At 49.3% G+C, this 21,058-nt stretch overlaps 1 protein-coding gene across 1 annotated transcript in view; it reads left to right on the top strand.

Annotated features, from left to right (window-relative positions):
• The window catches only part of CTSD (cathepsin D), a 50,011-nt gene extending 41,021 nt beyond the window's left edge, over positions 1–8,990 (top strand). The window contains exons 5-9 of the mRNA XM_038764749.1: positions 437–636; positions 4,463–4,585; positions 6,215–6,359; positions 6,731–6,829; positions 7,936–8,990. Of these exons, the coding sequence (XP_038620677.1) occupies positions 437–636; positions 4,463–4,585; positions 6,215–6,359; positions 6,731–6,829; positions 7,936–8,097 (729 nt within the window). The 3' untranslated portion in view covers positions 8,098–8,990. The remainder of the gene's footprint in view (positions 1–436; positions 637–4,462; positions 4,586–6,214; positions 6,360–6,730; positions 6,830–7,935) is intronic.
• The last annotated feature ends 12,068 nt before the right edge of the window (positions 8,991–21,058 follow it).

Raw genomic sequence — 21,058 nt, 5'->3', positions numbered from 1 at the left:
TTGGCACATAGTAAGCGCTTAACAAATGCCATTAAAAAAACAAACATGTGGACAGGTGTCAAGTCATCAGAATAAATAGAAATAAAGCTAGATGCACATCATTAACAAAATCAATAGAATAGTAAATATGTACAGGTAAATTAGAGTGATAAATCTGTACAAACATATATACAGGTGCTGTGGGGAGGGGAAGGAGGTCGGGCGGGGGGGATGGGGAGGAGGAGAGGAAAAAGGGGGCTCAGTCTGGGATGAAAGATGGAGACGGAAGGAGGTCGGGCGGGGAGGATGGGGAGGAGGAAAGGAAAAAGGGGGGTTCAGTCTGGGAAGGCCTCCCGGAGGAGGTGAGCCCTCAGTAGGGCTTCCCTGAGGCGGTGGGGGAAGGGCCCATTCGGGGGTGGGAGGGTGATGCAGTAGGGGTTTGCCGGTCCTCTCCCAGGTCGGGGACATAAAGCTGGAGCGGCAGGTGTTTGGGGAGGCCATTAAGCAGCCGGGCGCTACCTTCCTGATGGCCAAGTTCGACGGCATCCTGGGCATGGCCTTCCCCCGCATCAGCGTGGACGGCGTCGTCCCCTTCTTCGACAACCTCATGAACCAGAAGCTGGTGGAGAAGAACGTGTTCTCCTTCTACCTCAACAGGTAAGGGAAGCGGCGGGTCTAGTGGTCAGAGCGCGGGGGCCTGGGGTCAGAGGGTCGTGGGTTCTCATCCTGGCTCCACCACTTGTCCGCTGGGCGACCCTGGGCAAGCCACTTGGATTGAGACTGTGTCCAAACTATCTTGTATCTACCCCAGTGCTTAGAACAGTGCCTGGCACATAGTAAGCGCTTAACAGATACCATAGTAGTTGTTATTACTTCGCTGGGCCTCAGTTCTCCTGTCTGTATAATGGGGATTCAGACTGTGAGCCCCATATGGGACAGGAACTGTGTCCAGCCCAATTTCGTTGTGTTCTAATAGTAATAATAATAATTATGGTATTTGATAAGTGCTTATTATGTGCCAGGCACTGTACTAAGTGCTGGGTTGGATATATGCAAATTGGGTTGGACACAGTCCCTGCCCCAGATGGGGCAGAGACTGTGTCCAAACTATCTTGTATCTACCCCAGTGCTTAGAACTGTGCCTGGCACATAGGAAGCGCTTAACAAATACCATAGTTGTTATTATTACTTCTCTGGGCCTCAGTTCTCTTGTCTGTATAATGGGGATTCATACTGTGAGCCCCATATGGAACAGGAAATGTGTCCAGCCCAATTTCTTTGTGTTCTAATAATAATAATTATGGTATTTGATAAGTGCTTATTATGTGCCAGGCACTGTACTAAGTGCTGGGTTGGATATATGCAAATTGGGTTGGACACAGTCCCTGCCCCAGATGGGGCAGGGACTGTGTCCAAACTATCTTGTATCTACCCCAGGGCTTAGAACAGTGCCTGGCACAGAATAAGCACTTATCAAATACCATAATTATTATTATTACTTCTCTGGGCCTCAGTTCTCCTATCTGTATAATGGGGGTTCAGACTGTGAGCCCCATATGGGACAGGAACTGTGTCCAGCCCAATTTCTTTGTGTTCTAATAGTAATAATAATAATTATGGTATTTGATAAGTGCTTATTTAGACTGTGAGCCCACTGTTGGATAGGGACTGTCTCTATATGTTGCCAACTTGTACTTCCCAAGCTTAGTAGAACTTGTGTTCCCCAATTTCTGGGGCAGAGACTGTGTCCAAACTATCTTGTATCTACCCCAGTGCTTAGAACAGTGCCTGGCACATAGTAAGCGCTTAACAAATACCATAGTCATTATTATTATTACTTCGCTGGGCCTCAGTTCTCTTGTCTGTATAATGGGGATTCAGACTGTGAGCCCCATATGGGACAGGAACTGTGTCCAGCCCAATTTCTTTGTGTTCTAATAATAATAATAATAATTATGGTATTTGATAAGTGCTTATTATGTGCCAGGCACTATACTAAGTGCTGGGTTGGATATATGCAAATTGGGTTGGACACAGTCCCTGCCCCAGATGGGGCTGGGACTGTGTCCAAACTATCTTGTATCTACCCCAGGGCTTAGAACAGTGCCTGGCACAGAATAAGCACTTAACAAATACCATAGTTGTTATTATAACTTCTCTGGGCCTCAGTTCTCCTGTTTGTATAATGGGGATTCAGACTGTGAGCCCCATATGGGCCAGGAACTGTGTCCAGCCCAATTTCTTTGTGTTCTAATAGTAATAATAATAATTATGGTATTTGATAAGTGCTTATTATGTTCCAGGCACTGTACTAAGTGCTGAGTTGGATATATGCAAATTGGGTTGGACACAGTCCCTGCCCCACATGGGGCAGAGACTGTGTCCAAACTATCTTGTATCTACCCCAGTGCTTAGAACAGTGCCTGGCACATAGTAAGCGCTTAACAAATACGATTGTTGTTATTATAACTTCGCTGGGCCTCAGTTCTCTTGTCTGTTTAATGGGTATTCAGACTGTGAGCCCCATATGGGACAGGAACCGTGTCCAGCCCAATTTCTTTGTGTTCTAATAATAATAATAATAATAATAATGGTATTTGTTAAGTGCTTATTTAGACTGTGAGCCCACTGTTGGGTAGGGACCATCTCTATATGTTGCCAACTTGTACTTCCCAAGCGCTTATTACAGTGCTCTGCACACAGTAAGCGCTCAATAAGTACGATTGATGATGATGATGATGATTATGTGCCAGGCACTGTACTAAGTGCTGGGTTGGATATATGCAAATTGGGTTGGACACAGTCCCTGCCCCAGATGGGGCAGGGACTGTGTCCAAACTATCTTGTATCTACCCCGGTGCTTAGAACAGTGCCTGGCACATAGTAAGTGCTTAACAAATACCATAGTTATTATTATTACTTCTCTGGGCCTCAGTTCTCCTGTCTGTATAATGGGGATTCAGACTGTGAGCCCCATATGGGCCAGGAACTGTGTCCAGCCCAATTTCTTTGTGTTCTAATAATAATAATAATTATGGTATTTGATAAGTGCTTATTTAGACTGTGAGCCCACTGTTGGGTAGGGACTGTCTCTATATGTTGCCAACTTGTACTTCCCAAGCGCTTAGTACAGTGCTCTGCACACAGTAAGCGCTCAATAAATACAATTGATGATGACGATGATTATGTGCCAGGCACTGTACTAAGTGCTGGGTTGGATATATGCAAATTGGGTTGGACACAGTCCCTCCCCAGATGGGGCAGAGACTGTGTCCAAACTATCTTGTATCTACCCCGGTGCTTAGAACAGTGCCTGGCACATAGTAAGCGCTTAACAAATACCATAGTTGTTATTATTACTTCTCTGGGCCTCAGTTCTCTTGTCTGTATAATGGGGATTCAGACTGTGAGCCCCATATGGGACAGGAACTGTGTCCAGCCCAATTTCTTTGTGTTCTAATAGTAATAATAATAATTATGGTATTTGAGAAGTGCTTATTATGTGCCAGGCACTGTACTAAGTGCTGGGTTGGATATATGCAAATTGGGTTGGACACAGTCCCTGCCCCAGATGGGGCTCACTGTCTCAATCCCCATTTTACAGATGAGGTATCTGAGGCCCAGAGAAGTGAAGTGACTGTCCCAAGGCCACACGGCAGACAAGTGGTGGAGTGGGGATTTGAACCCATGACCTTTTGACTATCCACTGTGTAATCTTGTATCAACCCCATTCATTCATTGAATCATATTTACTGAGTGCTTACTGTGTGCAGAGCACTGTACTAAGTGCTTGGGAAGTACAGTTTGGCGCTTAGAACAGTGCCTGGCCCGTAATGTGGTATAGTGGATAGAGCACGGGCCTGGAAATTTGAAGGTTGTGCATTCTAATCCCACTTGTCTGCCGTGTGACCTTGGGCAACTCACTTCATTTCTCTTTGCCTCTCTTCCCTCATCTGTAAAATGGGGATTGAGTCCGTGAGCCCCGCCTGGGACAGGGACTGTGTCGAACCTGATTTGCTTGTTCTACCACAGTGCTTAATACAGTGCCTGGCACATAGTAAGCGCTTAACAAATACCACAATCATTATTATTCTTATCATTATTATTATCGTAATGATATGCAGCGTGCGTGGCCCAGTGGAAAGAGCCCGGGCTTGGGAGTCAGAGGTCATGGATTCAAATCCCGGCTCCGCCAGTTGTCAGCTGTGTGACCTTGGGCAAGTCGCTTAACTTCTCTGTGCCTCAGTTACCTCATCTGTAAAATGGGGATGGAGACTGTGAGCCCCCCATGGGGCTACCTGATCACCTTGTCTCCTCCCCAGCACTTAGAACAGTGCTTTGCACATAGTAAGCGCTTAACAAATGCCATTATTATTATGATTGTAAGCCCTAATATGTAGTAGTATTATGTTTGGGTGGAGGGAGTTTGGGAGGTGATGAAGGCTTGGGGGGGACCCCGAGCTGACCCGCTGGTCTCCCCCAGGGACCCAGAAGCACAGCCCGGCGGGGAGCTGATGCTCGGGGGCACTGACCCCAAGTACTACACTGGCACCATCAACTACGTCAACGTCACCCGCAAGGCCTACTGGCAGGTCCACATGGATGGGTGAGTCGCCTTTCGCCCGCCTCGGTTTCCACCCCACCTCCCCGGGCAAGGGGAGGGAGCCACAGACATTGTCTGGAAGAGAATCCCGGGAGCTTCTCTTCCCCCTCCATTTCCCCTTGGCTGCGGCCAAGGGCTCGGGGAAACCTGAGGTACAGTCAGTCTCCCCCTCCTCTTTTTGGGAATGAAATGGGGAGGGAGAGAGAGAGAGGGAGGAGGGGATGGGGGAGACGGAGAGGAGGAGACTGAGAGGGGGAGAGAAGGGGAGACAAAGAAAGAGATAAAGTGACAGAGGGAGAAAGAGAGATAACAAGGACAGAGGGGGAGAAAGAGATACAGTGATGGACAGAGGGAGGGAGAAAGAGGGGCCAAGAAACAGACACTGAGAGGGAGAGAGATAATAATAATAATAATGGCATTTATCATCATCAATCGTATTTATTGAGCGCTTACTATTTGCAGAGCACTGTACTAAGCGCTTGGGAAGTACAAACTGGCAACATATAGAGACAGTCCCTACCCAACAGTGGGCTCACAGTCTAGAAGGGGGAGACAGAGAACAAAACCAAACATACTAACAAAATAAAATAAATAGAATAGATATGTACAAGTAAAATAAATAAAGAGTCATAAATATGTACAAACATCTATACAGGTGCTGTGGGGAAGGGAAGGAGGTAAGATGGGGGGGGATGGAGAGGGACGAGGGGGAGAGGAAGGAAGGGGCTCAGTCTGGGAAGGCCTCCTGGAGGAGGTGAGCTCTCAGTAGGGCCTTGAGCTCTCAGTAGGGCCTGAGAAGCGCTTACTATGTGCAAAGCACTGTTCTAAGCGCTGGGGAGGTTACAAGGTGATCAGGTTGTCCCACATGGGGCTCACAGTCTTCATCCCCATTTGACAGGTGAGGGAACTGAGGCACAGAGAAGTGAAGTGGCTTGCCCGAAGTCACCCAGCTGACAAGTGGTGGAGCCGGGATTTGAACCCACGACCTCTGACTCCAAAGCCCGGGCTCTTTTCCACCGAGCCACGCTGCTCAGTGACCAAGGGAGGGAGAGAGGCCAAGGAACAGACGCGGAGACGGAAAGACACAGTCACTGAGGGAGGGAGTGAAACGGAGGGAAGAAGAAATAGAGGGAGTGAGAGAGGCAGTGAATGAGAGATAGAGACAGCAGGAGAGAATCAGTGACAGAGAGTGGAAAGTGCTTAGTGGAAAAGAGCCCAGGCTTTGGAGTCAGAGGCCATGGGTTCAAATTCCGCCTCCTCCAATTGTCAGCCGTGTGACTTAACTTCTCTGTGCCTCAGTTACCTCATCTGTAAAATGGGAATTAAGACTGTGAGCCCCATGTGGGACAACCTGATCACCTTGTAATCTCCCCAGCGCCTAGAACAGTGCTTTGCACATAGTAAGCGCTTAATAAATGCTATCATTATTATTATTATTATTAGGCAAACAGGGAGAAAGGAGAGGAGAGAGAGACAGGACACTCCTCCCTCTCCCCCACCCCTGAGATCATTCTGCAGATGGGGAATCTGAGGCCCAGAGAGGGTGGGTGGCGGGCTCAAGGTCACCCAGCGTTGCCAGGGACCCCCGCTCCCCGCCCGGCCCCCACCGCTGACCCGGTCCGTGTCCGGCAGGGTGACTGTGGGCAGCCAGCTGACGCTGTGCAAAGGCGGCTGTGAGGCCATCGTGGACACGGGCACCTCCCTCATCACCGGCCCCGTCAGCGAGGTGAAGGCCTTACAAGCGGCCATCGGCGCCGTGCCCCTGATCCAGGGAGAGGTGAGCCTGCCGGCTCCAGGACTGGAGCGGGAGCGGGGAGCGCTAAGAGACTTGGTGCCCAGGACTTGAACCTGCAATACGGAAGCCATTTAAGATCATCATCATCATCAATCGTATTTATTGAGCGCTTCCTGTGTGCAGAGCACTGCACTAAGCGCTTGGGAAGTCCAAGTTGGCAACATATGGAGACAGTCCCTACCCAACAGTGGGCTCACAGTCTAAAAGGTCGTAGCGGGCGCGTTCACCGTTGGGTTTTTTTGGGGAAGTGGCTTCCGGCCGTCCTCGGGTTGGGGTGGGCACGACAGGGAGCAGCTGTTTTTCCCCCCCCCAACCCACCCACCCGAACACGTGTGCGTCCTGTCCTGCCGCAGTACATGATTCCCTGCAACAAAGTCCCCAGCCTGCCGCCCATCAGCTTCAGGCTCGGCGCTCGGACCTACAGCCTGACCGGAGAACAATACGTGCTTAAGGTGAGGGAGGGGGCTCACCTTCGTCCCACCCTCCGTGCTGACCGCGGACGGGTGCCCCAATATGGGTGGGAGAGGGACGACCCCCCGCCTCCCCAGTGGGAGGCACGTGGGGGCCCCCGTCCTGAGGCCTTGGTCGTGGTCCCCTTCCCCATCCTGAGACCGGAGTCCTGCCCCCCTTTCCTGCGGCTTTAGTCATGTCCCGTTACGGTGTAGCAGCTAGAGCCCGGGCCTGGGATTCAGAAGGACCTGGGTTCTAATCCCAGCTCCCCCACTTCCCTGCTGGGTGACTGTGGGCAAGTCACTTCCCTTCTGGGCCTCAGTTAATAATAATGATGGCATTTGTTAAGCGCTTACTGTTTGCAAAGCACTGTTCTAAGCACTGGAGGGGGATACAGGGGGATCAGGTTGTCCCATGGGGGGGCTCACAGTCTTCATCCCCATTTTTCAGATGAGGTTACCGAAGCACAGGGAAGATCAAAGCCGCGTGGCTCAGTGGAAAGAGCACCGGCTTTGGAGTCAGAGGTCATGGGTTCAAATCCCGGCTCTGCCAGTTGTCAGCTGGGTGACTTTGGGCAAGTCACTTCACTTCTCTGGGCCTCAGTGACCTCATCTGGAAAATGGGGATTAAAACTGAGCCCCCCCCGTGGGACAACCTGATCACCTTGTAACCTCCCCAGCGCTTAGAACGGTGCTCTGCACATAGTAAGCGCTTAACAAATACCACCGTCATTATTATTATTATTATTAAGTGGCTTGCCCAACGTCACACAGCTGACAGTTGATGGAGCCAGGATTTGAACACATGACCTCTGGCTCCCAAGCCCGGGCTCTTTCCATTGAGCCACGCTGCTTCTCAGTTAATCCCCATTTTACAGATGAGGTGAGCCCCACGTGGGACAGGGACTGCGTCCACCCTGTTTAGCGCTTGGCACGTAGTAAGCGCTTAACAAATACCGTAATTCTTCTTATCCCCCTCCCTTCTGAGGCCAGGGTTGTGTCCCCCCTCCCCGAGGCTGGGTTTCTGCCCCCCAAAACCCAAGGTCAGGGTGGCGTCTCCTCCCTCCACCCCCATCCTGAGGCCGGTGTCGTCGTCCCCCCGGGTTTAGGTGACGCAGGCGGGCCGCACTATGTGCCTGAGTGGCTTCATGGGCATGGACATCCCGCCGCCGGGCGGCCCTCTCTGGATCCTGGGCGACGTGTTCATCGGCCAGTACTACACCGTCTTCGACCGTGACAACAGCCGCGTCGGCTTCGCCAAGGCCCGCTGAAGCCCCCCGGCCCCCGAGGTCTCCCCGCCGGTCCCCGTTCCCTTCCCCCGCCCCGGGGTCGGGGGCAGAGCCGGGGAAGGTGGAGCCAGGCAGACGCCCACCCCTCACCGATCCCTCCCGGCCCGTTCCGTCGGCTTGTTGTAAACCCTCCGCGGTCACTGCTGTTAGCACCGGGGTTTTGGCTTCTTGGTTCTTTGAATGTCCGGATAACTTTCCATTTTCCCGTTGGCCTGGCGGGGGTGGGGGGTCTGAGCTCCCGCTTCGCTCCCCTCCCTGCGTCGGAGTGGGGGGCAGTGGAAGGCCACAGACCTCTCCCCCCCTGCCCCGACTCTTGGGTATCAACTGCCCCTCTTGTCTGCCCTGGAGCTGGGGAGTGAGGCCGGGGCTTGGGTTTACCGTAGCATAGGGAGAGCACCGCCCCCCATCCCCCTTAGAAGGGTGGGGGGGATAGGCCCCACCTTGCCCCTTTTCCTCACCCCTTCTCCCCATTTGTGGCAACACTCCCGCCTCCACTCAAAGCGAGGGGTTCAAGCCCCTTTCCCTAGACACTGCCTCCCCATAAATGCGACATGCTAGAGCCCAAGAGGGGGTGGGGGTCCTTGTAGGGGGAGAGCTGAATTGAACAGGGGTGCAAGAAGTGGGGAGGGGGAGGGCATTCCCCTCCCATGGCCCGGCTGAGCCTGCTGGAGGGCACCGGGATTGGGAGATCCTTTCTACCTGCTTGCCCGCCGCCCCTTCTCTGCGGGGGAGGAGGACGGAGGTAGTGAAAGCCAGCTGGACCCTCTCTTGGGGGGCTTAGGGGGGCTTTCCCAACCTCCCAGCCCCACCCGACTCCTTCTGCCCCCTGCCACCGTAGACGAGTGCAGTGAAAATACAGATGGTTTTCGATCCTATGTCCTGTCATTGGTGTCCTTGTGTCCGGGGGGTGTGTGGAGGGGATTGGGATGGTGGGGGGGTGTGATTGTTTTGAGAGGGGAGGACCAGCCCTTTATGGGAGGCGCAGAGCGGGCAGAGAGCTTCTCCCCAGAGCCTGGCACGGGTGGCCCTTCTAAATTTAGAGGCGGGAAGGGGGTGGGACACTGTCAGCCGGAGTGTCACGAGGCTGCTTGCCGCTAAAGTGCTGTAATTACAGAAACCAGTCACCCCATCCACGTCCCCATCTCCCCCTCCTGTCCGTCCACCCCCAAAATGGTGATTGGCCGGTAACCAGAATCCGGTCACCTCGTCCCCATCCCGCTCCTGTCCGTCCACCGCCAAAGTGGCGACTGGCTGGAAAGCGGCCTTCATCTCTTCCTCCTCCACCCCAGGTTGCCCTGGGGGATTTGGGGAAGGGCCGGGTTCCGAGCCTTCTACCCACTAATCGATCGATCAGTGGTATTTATTGAACGCTTCCCGTGTGCATCATCATCATCATCATCAATCGTATTTATTGAGCGCTTACTATGTGCAGAGCACTGTACTAAGCGCTTGGGAAGTACAAATTGGCAACATATAGAGACAGTCCCTACCCAACAGTGGGCTCACAGTCTAAAAGGGGGAGACAGAGAACTAAACCAAACATACTAACAAAATAAAATAAATAGAATAGATATGTACAAGTAAAATAGAGTAATAAATATGTACAAACATATATACATATATACAGGTGCTGTGGGGAAGGGAATGAGGTAAGATGGGGGGGATGGAGAGAGGGACGAGGGGGAGAGGAGAGGGATGAGGGGGAGAGCACTGTACTAAGCACTTGGGAGAGGATAGTACAGAGTTGATAGACACATTCCCTGCCCACGAGTTCACAGTCTAGAGGGGAAGGTAGACACTAATATAAATAAATTATGGGTATGTACTTAACTGCTCTGCACACAGTAAGCACTCAATAAATACAATTGATGATGATGATGCTGTGGGGCTGAGGGAACAGTGCTTGGCACTTACTAAGCGCTTAACAAATATCATCATTATTATTATTACAAAGGGAGTGGGAAATGAGGCGCTCCTATAATCAAGCAATGGTATTTATTATTATTATTATTATTACTACTATGTACCAGGCACCGTTCTAAGCACTGGAGTAGATACAAGATAATCTGGCCTGTTTCCTTGTTTTGCTGCCTTCCCACTTCTAGACTATAAACCTGGTGTGGACAGGGATTGTGTCTATTGCTGAATTGTACTTTCCAAGCACTTAGTACAGTGCTCTGCACACAGTAAGTGCTCAATCAATCAATCAATCAATCAATCGATCGTATTTATTGAGCGCTTACTATGTGCAGAGCACTGTACTAAGCGCTTGGGAAGTACAAATTGGCAACACATAGAGACAGTCCCTACCCAACAGTGGGCTCACAGTCTAAAAGGGTGAGACAGAGAACAGAACCAAACATACCAACAAAATAAAATAAGTAGGATAGAAATGTACAAGTAAAATAAATAAATAAATAAATAAATAAATAGAGTAATAAATATGTACAACCATATATACATATATACAGGTGCTGTGGGGAAGGGAAGGAGGTAAGACGGGGGGATGGAGAGGGGGACGAGGGGGAGAGGAAAGATGGGGCTCAGTCTGGGAAGGCCTCCTGGAGGAGGTGAGCTCTCAGCAGGGCCTTTAAGGGAGGAAGAGAGCTAGCTTGGCGGATGGGCAGAGGGAGGGCATTCCAGGCCCGGGGGATGACGTGGGCTGGGGGTCGATGGCGGGACAGGCGAGAGCGAGGTACAGTGAGGAGATTAATATGATTGACTGAATAATATTGATAATGACATTTATTAAGCGCTTACTATGTGCAAAGCACTGTTCTAAGCACTGGGGAGGTTACAAGGTGATCAGGTTGTCCCACGGGGAGCTCACAGTCATAATCCCCATTTTACAGATGAGGTAACAGGTACCGAGAAATGAGGTGACTTCATTCATTTTCAATCGTATTTATTGAGCGCTTACTGTGTGCAGAGCACTGTATTAAGCCTTGGGAAGTACAAGTTGGCAACATATAGAGACGGTCCCTACCCAACAACAGGCTTACAGTTTAGAAGGGGGACCTGCCCAAGGTCACATAGCAGACAAGTGGCAGAGCGGGGATTAGAACCCATATCCTTCTAAATCCCAGGCCTGGGCTCTATCCATTAGGCCACACTGCTTCTCTAATTTATGGAGCACTTACTAATCAATCAATCAATCAATCATATTTATAGAGCACTTACTGTGGGCAGAGCACTGTACTAAGCACTTGGGAAGTACAAGTTGGCAACATATACAGTCCCTACCCAACAGTGGGCTCACAGTCTGGAAAGTCTACTAAGTGCTTGAGAGAATAATACAACAGAATTAGCACATGTTCCCTGTCCATAACCATCTGTAAGACCATTATAGACATTAATATGAATAAATAATTTATAATATTAACTTTAAAGAATGCACATAAGTGTTGTGGGATGAATATCAGATGTCCAAAGGTCAGAGGTCCAAATGCAAAGCCCAAAGCCCTGGGTAAGGGAGAGGGTGGATAACTGAAAAGCACAGATAAACCAAACTGGCTGATGAATTCATTCAATCAGTGGTATTTACTGAGCGCTTGCTGTGTGCAGGACACTGTACTAAGCGCTTAGGAGAGCATGATGCAATAGAGTTGGCAGACACGTTCCCTCCCCACAGCAAAACGGCGTGGCTTAGTGGATAGAGCATGGGCTAGAGAGAAGGACCTGCTTTCTAAGTACAGCTGTGCCACTTTGCTGCGTGACCTTGGGCAAGTCGCTTGCTTTTTATGTGTCTGCTTTTTTTTTTCTTAAATGGCATTTACTAAGCGCTTACTGTGTGCAGGGCACTGTTCTAAGCGCTGGGGAGGTTACAAGGTAATCCGGTTATCCCACGTGGGGCTCACGGTCTTAATCCCCATTTTACAGATGAGGTAACTGGGGCACTGAGAAGTTAAATGACTTGCCCAAAGTCACACAGCTGACAATTGGCGGAGCCGGGATTTGAACCCATGACCTCGGACTCCAAAGCCCGGGCTCTTTCCACTGAGCCACGCTGCTCCTCAGCTGTAAAATGAGGATTAAGACTGTGAGCCCCACAGAGAAACAGCCTGGCTTTGTGGAAGGAGCCCGGGCTTCGGACCCAGAGGACGTGGGTTCTAATTCCGGCTCCGCCACTTGTCTGCTGTGTGACCTTGGGCAAGCCACTTAACTTCTCCGTGCCTCAGTTACCCCATCTGTAAAATGGGGATTAAGACTTTGAGCCCCACGTGGGATAACCTCATCATCATCAATTGTATTTATTGAGTGCTTACTGTGTGCAGAGCACTGTACTAAGCACTTGGGAAGTACAAGTTGGCAACGTATAGAGACAGTCCCTACCCAACAACAGTGGGCTCACAGTCTAAAAGGGGGAGACAGAGAACAAAACCAAACATACTGACAAAATAAAATAAATAGAATAGATATGGACAAGTAAAATAAATAAATAAAAAGAGTAATAAATATGTACAAACATATATACATATATACAGGTGCTGTGGGAAAGGGAAGGAGGTAAGATGGGGGGATGGAGAGGGGGAGAGGAAGGAAGGGGCTCAGTCAGGGAAGGCCTCCTGGAGGAGGTGAGCTCTCAGTAGGGCCTATCCACCCCAGCGCTTAGAACAGTGTTTGGCGCATAGTAAGCGCTTAAGTACCACAATTATTATTATTTGGGATATGGACTGTGTCCAACCCGATTAGTTTGCATCAACCCCAGCGCTTAGTACAGGGCCTGGCACATAGTAAGCGCCTAACAATTACCGTTAAAACAAAAAACAAAACAAAGCTGACAAACTGTACTTATCCAATTCCTCAGAGCCTCAAGAAGGAGTGCAAGAAGTGGAAAGGCTCTCTGTTCCTGGTTTAACCGGGAGAAGGAACTGATGTTCTCTGAGATATTCCAGGAGTAGGGAGAAGGGAGAGAGAAGGCCAAGGGCTTAGATAATCTACACTCTGGACAATCAGTCCTTGAGCCAGGGAGAATTGCTGGGAAGAAGCAGATATCTAACCAGCTCCTTAGTAACCTATGTTGCCGATCTGTGCTTCCCAAGCGCTTAGTACAGTGCTCTGCACACAGTAAGCGCTCAATAAATATGACTGAATGAATGAATAGCCCAGTAAGAGAGTCCAGTAGAGCTGGCAGACACAATCCCTGCCCTCAAGGAAGGTCCAGTCTGCTGTGTGCAGAGCACTGTACTAGGTGCGCGGGAGAGGACAACAGAGTTAGGAGCATGTAGAGCATTCATTCATTCACTCATTCACTCAATCAATCGTATTTGTTGAGCGCTTACTGTGTGCAGAGCACTGTACTAAGCGCTTGGGAAGTATAAGTTGGCAACATAAAGAGACGGTCCCTACCCAACAGCGGGCTCACAGTCTAGAAGACTAAACACTAACACACTAAACTGAGTGTTGGGAAGAGTCCAATAAAGTTATTAAACGTCATTCCTGCCCTCAAGAAGCCTGCAGTCCACTGTGTGCTGTGTGTAGTTTTATGTATTTGTGTTCATGTCTGTCTCCCCCCACTCGAGACTGTAAGCTCATTGTGGGCAGGGAATGTCTCTGTTTATTGGTGTATTGTCCTCTCCCAAATGCTTAGTACAGTGCTGAGCACACAGTAAGCACTCAATAATTATGATTGAATGAATGAATGAAGTGTAAAAATAATAATTGTGGTATTTGTTGGGTACTTACTGTAATAATAATTGTAATTGTTTAATGAATACTACTACTATTATTATTATTATGGAATTTGTTAAGTGCTTATTATGTGCCAAGCACTGTTCTAAGCACTGGGGTAGATACAAGATAATCAGGTTGGACACAGCCCCTGTCCCACATGGGGCTCACAGTCTCAATCCCCATTTAACAGACGAGGTAATTGAGGCCCAGTGAAGTGAAATGACCTGCCCAAGGTCACACAGCAGACAAGTGGCAGAGCAGGGATTAGAACCCGGGTTCTCTGACTCCCGGGCTCTACACGATGATGCTTGTGAGAAGGGAATGTGACCGTTTAGTGTGGTATTGTACTCTCCCAAGTGCTTAGTACAGTGCTCTGTACACAGGAAGCGCTCAATAAATATGATTGAATGAATGAAGTGTGGTGCATTGGGAAGAGCCTGGGTCTGAGGAAGTCAGAGGATCCGGATTCAAATCCCAGCTCTGCCACTTGCCTGTTGTGTGACTTTGGATAGATGCCTTAACCTCTCTGGCCTCATGGGTAAAATAGGGATTGTAATAATCAATTAATTGTATTTATTGAGCACTTAGCGTGTGCAGAGCACTGTACTAAGCGCTTGGGAAGTACAAGTTGGCAACATATACAGTCCCTACCCAACAGTGGGCTCATAGGCTAGAAGGGGGAGACAGAATAAAACCAAACATATTAACCCCCTTTGACTGTGAGCCCACTGTTGGGTAGGGACTGTCTCTATATGTTGCCAACTTGTACTTCCCAAGCACTTAGTACAGTGCTCTGCACACAGTAAGCGCTCAATAAATATGATTGATGATGATGATTAAAATAAAATAAATAGAATAGGTATGTACAAGTAAAATAAATAAATTAATAGAGTAATTTATATGTACAAACATATATACAGGTGCTGTGGGGAAGGGAAGGAGGTAAGACGGGGGGATGGAGAGGGGGACGAGGGGGAGAGGAAGGAGGGGGCTCAGTCTGGGAAGGCCTCCTGGAGGAGGTGAGCTCTCAGTAGGGACTAATAGTCCTGCCTTGCCCCATTTCATGACAAAAATTACTTCTCAGTCCCTCGATTTTGCCCATCTTGCCGCCGGCCCCTCAGTCATTCATTCAGTCATATTTATTGAGTGCTTACTGCATGCAGAGCACTGTACTAAGCCCTTGGGAAATACGTCGGCAACATATATAGAGACGGTCCCCTACCCACCAACGGGTTCACAGTCTGGAAGGGGGAGACAGACAACAAAACAAAACATGTAGACGGGTGTCAAAACCATCAGAATAAATACACCCTCCCTGTGACCTGAAACTCCCACCCGCTTCACATCCTACCTACAGAAGACCGCTCTCTCCATCTTCAAAGCCCTTCTAAAATGGCATCTCCTCCAGGAAGCTTTTCCCAACTAACCCCTCATTTCCCCATCCTCGTCTCCCTCACTCCTGCTTTGTCTGTGTCCTTGGGTCTGAGAAGCAGCATGGCTCAAGGGGAAAGAGCCCGGGCTTTGGAGTCGGAGGTCATGGGTTCAAATCCCGGCTCCGTCAGCTGTGTGACTTGGGGCAAGTCACTCAACTTGTCTGTGCCGCAGTTACCTCATCTGTAAAATGGGGATGAAGACTGTGAGCCCCCCAAGGGACAATCTGATCACCTAGTAACCTTAGAACAGTGCCCTAACCCTTCTAGACTGTGAGCCCGCTTTTGGGTAGGGACCGTCTCTATATGTTGCCAACTTGTACTTCCCAAGCGCTTAGTACAGTGCTCTGCACACAGTTAAGCGCTCAATAAATACGATTGAATGAATTAACATAGTAAGCGCTTAATAAATGCCATCATTATTATTATTATTATTACCCCCTAAGCACTGAGACTCACCCCAACTTCAGCCCCACAGCACTTACTAATTATGGTACTTGTGAAGAACTTACTTTAAAAGCACTGTTCTAAGCACTGGGGGAGAGACAAGTTAATCAGGTTGGACACAGTCCCTGTCCCAGATGGAGCTCAGACTCTTAATCCCCATTTTACAGACGAGGTAACTGAGGCCCAGAGAAGTGAAGCGACTTGACCAAGTTCACACAGCAGGAAGTCGAAGGGCCGGGATTAGAACGCAGGTCCTCCGTCTCCCAGGCCCGGGCTAGTCCGCGCTGCTTCTTTTAAATGATTTCCCGACAGTGGAAAGAGGAGGACAAAGGAGGATACAAGAGGAAGTAGCGAAAATCCGTCAGCTGATGAAATCATTGAACATGTACTTGGGAAACATCCAGGCGGATGGCTTGGAAGGCGTGACCTCCTCCGTAGAAATGTTGGGCCAAGAGAAGCAGCGTGACTCAGTGGAACGAGCCCGGGCTTTGGAGTCAGAGGTCATGGGTTCAAATCCCGGCTCCGCCAACTGTCAGCTGTGTGACTTTGGGCAAGTCACTTAACTCCTCTGGGCCTCAGTGACCTCATCTGTAAAATGGGGATTAAGACTGTGAGCCCCCCGTGGGACCACCTGATCACCTTGGAACTTCCCCAGCGCTTAGAACAGTCCTTTACACATAGTAAGCACTTAATAAATGCCATCATCATTATTATTATTATTATTATTATTAAGAGCCGTGGGCCAGACTCTGGGTCAGAGGCCGTGGGTCAGAGGTCGTGGACCAGAGGTCACGGGCTGGGGATGATCATCATCATCAATCGTATTTATTGAGCGCTTACTATGTGCAGAGCACTGTACTAAGCGCTTGGGAAGTACAAATCGGCAACACATAGAGACAGTCCCTACCCAACAGTGGGCTCACAGTCTAAAAGGGGGAGAATCAATCAATCAATCAAGCAAGCAATCGTATTTATTGAGCACTTACTGTGTGCAGAGCACTGTACTAAGCGCTTGGGAAGTACAAGTTGGCAACATAGAGAGACAGTCCCTACCCAACAGTGGGCTCACAGTCTAAAAGATGATGATGGACTAGATCTAAAGGATGATGGACTAGAAACGGTGGACCAGAGACTATGGACAAGAGGCCACGGACCAGAGACTGTGGACAAGAGGCCGTGGACCAGAGACTGTGGACAAGAGGCCGTGGACCAGAGACCGCAGACCAGAGACCATGGGCCAGAGACCACGGTTCAGAGATCGTGCTTCAGAGACCGTGGACCAGAGATCGTGGGCCAGAGACCATAAACCAGAGACCGTGGTTCAGGGACCGTGAGCTACAGGGTGAAAGACTGAGCCCCTTCCTTCCTCTCCCCCTCGTCCCCCTCTCCATCCCCCCCCATCTTACCTCCTTCCCTTCCCCACAGCACCTGTATATATGTATATATGTTTGTACATATTTATTACTCTATTTATTTATTTATTTATTTATTTTACTTGTACATATCTATTCTATTTTATTTTGTTAGTATGTTTGGTTTTTTTTTTTTTTTTCCTCTGTCTCCCCCTTTTAGACTGTGAGCCCAATGTTGGGTAGGGACTGTCTCTATATGTTGCCAATTTGTACTTCCCAAGCGCTTAGTACAGTGCTCTGCACATAGTAAGCGCTCAATAAATACGATTGATGATGATGAGCACTTCAAGTAATCAGTGAGAAGCAGTGTGGCCGTTTTGTTCTCTGTCTTCCCCTTTTAGACTGTGAGCCCACTGTTGGGTAGGGACTGTCTCTATATGTTGCCAATTTGTACTTCCCAAGCGCTTAGTACAGTGCTGTGCACATAGTAAGCGCTCAATAAATACGATTGATGATGATGATGATAGTAAGTGCTCAATAAATATGATTGATTGATTGATTGAAAGGCCACTAGGCCAAAATCTGATACTACTGGACTTTTTCACACTCTGCCAATTGAGGGTGGGGGGCCAAGGAGACAGGGTTGGCGATCACAGGTGCAGGGAGGGGGTGGATAGGGTGAGCACAGAATTGCTGTCCCCCAAATCCCACCTCACCAGGACAAGGCCCGCACCGGATCTGGAGTCATCATCATCATCATCAATCGTATTTATTGAGCGCTTACTATGTGCAGAGCACTGTTCTAAGCGCTTGGGAAGTACAAATTGGCAACATCTAGAGACAGTCCCTACCCAACAGTGGGCTCACAGTCTAAAAGGGGGAGACAGAGAACAAAACCAAACATGCTAACAAAATAAAATAAATAGAATAGATATGTGCAAGTAAAATAAATAAATAAATAGAGTAATAAATATGTATGTATATGTAAATATGGAATAATAATAATAATGGCATTTGTTAAGCGCTTACTATACGCAAAGCACTCTTCTAAGCACTGGGGAGGTTGCAAGGCGATCAGGTTGTCCCACGGGGGGCTCACAGTTTTCATCCCCATTTTACAGATGAGGTCACTGAGGCCCAGAGAAGTGACTTGCCCAAAGTCACACAGCTGACAGCTGGCGGAGCCGGGATTTGAACCCATGACCTCTGACTCCAAAGCCCGGGCTCTTTCCACTGAGCCACGCAGAAGATTCAGAACAAACCGCAGGAGACCCCGGGGGAGAGTCAGGGGTGTTGGTTGGTCTGTGCTGGGTCACTGGGGAGAGTCAAGGATGGAGAGGGGAGAGTCGGGGGTGTGGGATGCATGGAGTAGTGGCTACAGCCCGGGCCTGGGAGTTAGAAGGTCATAATAATAATAATAATAATGATAATAATAATAATAATGGCATTTATTAAGTGCTTACTATGTGCAAAACACTGTTCTAAGCGCTGGGGAGGTTACAAGGTGATCAAGTTGTCCCATGGGGGGCTCACAGTCTTAATCCCCATTTTACAGATGAGGCAACTGAGGCCCAGAGAAGTGAAGTGACTTGCCCAAAGTCACACAGCTGACAGTTGGTGGAGCCGGGATATGAACCCATGACCTCTGACTCCAAAGCCCAGGCTCTTTCCACTGTGCCATGCTGCTTCTCATGGGTCATGGGTTCTAATCCCACCTCCGCCACTTGTCTGCTGTGTGACCTTGGGCAAGCCACTTCACTCCTCTGGGCCTCAGTGACCTCCTCTGTAAAATGGGGATTAAGACCGTGAGCCCCACGTGGGACAAACTGACTACCTTGTAGCAACTCCAGCGCTTCGAACAGTGCTTGGCACGTAGTAAGCGCTTAACAAGAGGTGCTTAACGAGAAGCAGCATGGCTCAGTGGAAAGAGCCCGGGCTTGGGAGTCAAAGGTCGTGGGTTCTGATCCTGGCTTTGCCACTTGTCAGCGGTGTGACTTTGGGCAAGTCACTTCACTTCTCTGGGCCTCAGTTACCTCATCTGTAAAATGGGGATGAAGACTGTGAGCCCCACGTGGGACAACCTGATCACCTTGTATCCTCCCCAGTGCTTAGAACAGTGCTTTGCACATAGTAAGCGCTTAATAAATGCCATCATTATTATTTATATATTATGTGAGCCCCACGTGGGACAACCTGATCACCTTGTATCCCCCCAGTGCTTAGAACAGTGCATGGCACATAGTAAGCACTTAACAAATGCCATCATCATCATCATCAACAAATACTATTATTATTATTATTATTATTATTATCTGTGCTGGGTCACTGGAGGAGAGTTAGGAATGGAGAGGGGAGAGTCAGGGGCGTTGGAGAATCTTAGCTGAGTCACTGGGGAGAGTCAGGGACAATAATTGTGCTATTTGTTATTAATAATAATGATGGCATTTGTTACGCACTTACTATGTGCCAAGCACTGTTCTAAGCACTGGGGTGGATACGAGGTAATCAGTTTGTCCCACGTGGGGCTCCCGGTCTTAACCCCCATTTTACAGATGAGGGAACTGAGACATAGAGAAGTTAAGTGACTTGCCCAAAGTAACACAGTGTTAATAAGCACTTACTATATGCCAGCCCCTCTCAGGGTCACCCCTGAAGAGTTTCCAAGCCTCTACCAGTCACGACTAATAATAACGATGACATTTGAAGCAGCGTGGCTCAGTGGAAATAGCACGAGCTTTGGAATCAGAGGTCATGGGTTCATATCCCGGCTCTGCCACGTCTGCTGTGTGACCTTGGGCAAGTCACTTAACTTCTCTGAGCCTGTTACCTCATCTGTAAAATGGGGATTAAGACTGTGAACCCCACGTGGGACAACCTGATCGCTTTGTATCCCCCTCCCAGCGCTTAGAACAGTGCTTTGCACATAGTAAGCGCTTAACAAATGCCAACATTGTTATTATTATTATTATTACTATGTGCAAAGCACCGTTCTAAGCACCAGGGGATCAGGTTGTCCCACGTGGGGCTCACACTCTTCATCCCCATTTTAAAGATGAGGTCACTGAGGCTCAGAGAAATTAAGTAACTTACCCAAGGTCACACAGCAGATATGAGGCGGGGCCGGGATTAGAACTCATGACCGCTGACTCCGAAGCCCGTACTCTTTCCACTGAGCCACGCTGCTTCTCATACAGGACTACAGGAGGGAGCGTCAAGTGGAGGCCTACCCACCCCATTCTTAGCTTGGGCAGTGGCTGGCTAGTGGAAGGCCACCTGCTAGAAGTCAAAAGCCGCCCCATGGGAGAGAGTCATCATCATCAATCATCATCAATCGTATTTATTGAGCGCTTACTATGTGCAGAGCACTGTACTAAGCGCTTGGGAAGTACAAATTGGCAACATATAGAGACAGTCCCTACCCAACAGTGGGCTCACAGTCTAAAAGGGGGAGACAGAGAACAAAACCAAACATACTAACAAAATAAAATAGAATAGATATGTACAAATAAATTAAATAAATAAATAAATAGAGTAAAAAAATATGTACAAACATATATACATATATACAGGTGCTGTGGGGAAGGGAGGGAGGTAAGATGGGGGGATGGAGAGGGGGACGAGGGGGAGAGGAAGGAAGCGGCTCAGTCTGGGAAGGCCTCCTGGAGGAGGTGAGCCCTCAAATGTGAAGGGGGAGAGAATTCCAGGAAGGAAGGAGGGTGTGCGCAAGATGTCAGCCGAGAGGGAGACGAGAATTGGCTAGAGAACAAAGCGTGCGAGCACTAACCCAGCGGGAAGGACAGAAAACGGCTGCTGCTTGTGCCCTTGGTTGCCCAACTCCCTCAGTGGGCCGGGCCGGGCTGCCACTCTGGTAACCCACATTGCCTCTCCCACCCCGTCATCCCGGGGCCTCGATCCTAACAAGCCTTGCAATGATGTGGCGGAAAGGGGAGAAGCAGAGTGGCCTAGTGGAAAGGCCACGGGCCTGGGAGTTGGGGGGATCTGTGTTCTAAACCTGACTCCATTTCTTGCCTGCTGGATAAT

The sequence above is a fragment of the Tachyglossus aculeatus genome, chromosome 22 (assembly GCF_015852505.1).
Source record: "Tachyglossus aculeatus isolate mTacAcu1 chromosome 22, mTacAcu1.pri, whole genome shotgun sequence".
NCBI classification, from domain to species: Eukaryota; Metazoa; Chordata; class Mammalia; order Monotremata; family Tachyglossidae; genus Tachyglossus; species Tachyglossus aculeatus.
The sequence above is the reverse complement of the archived record's forward strand: the minus strand, read 5'-3'. Positions and strand labels throughout refer to the sequence as shown.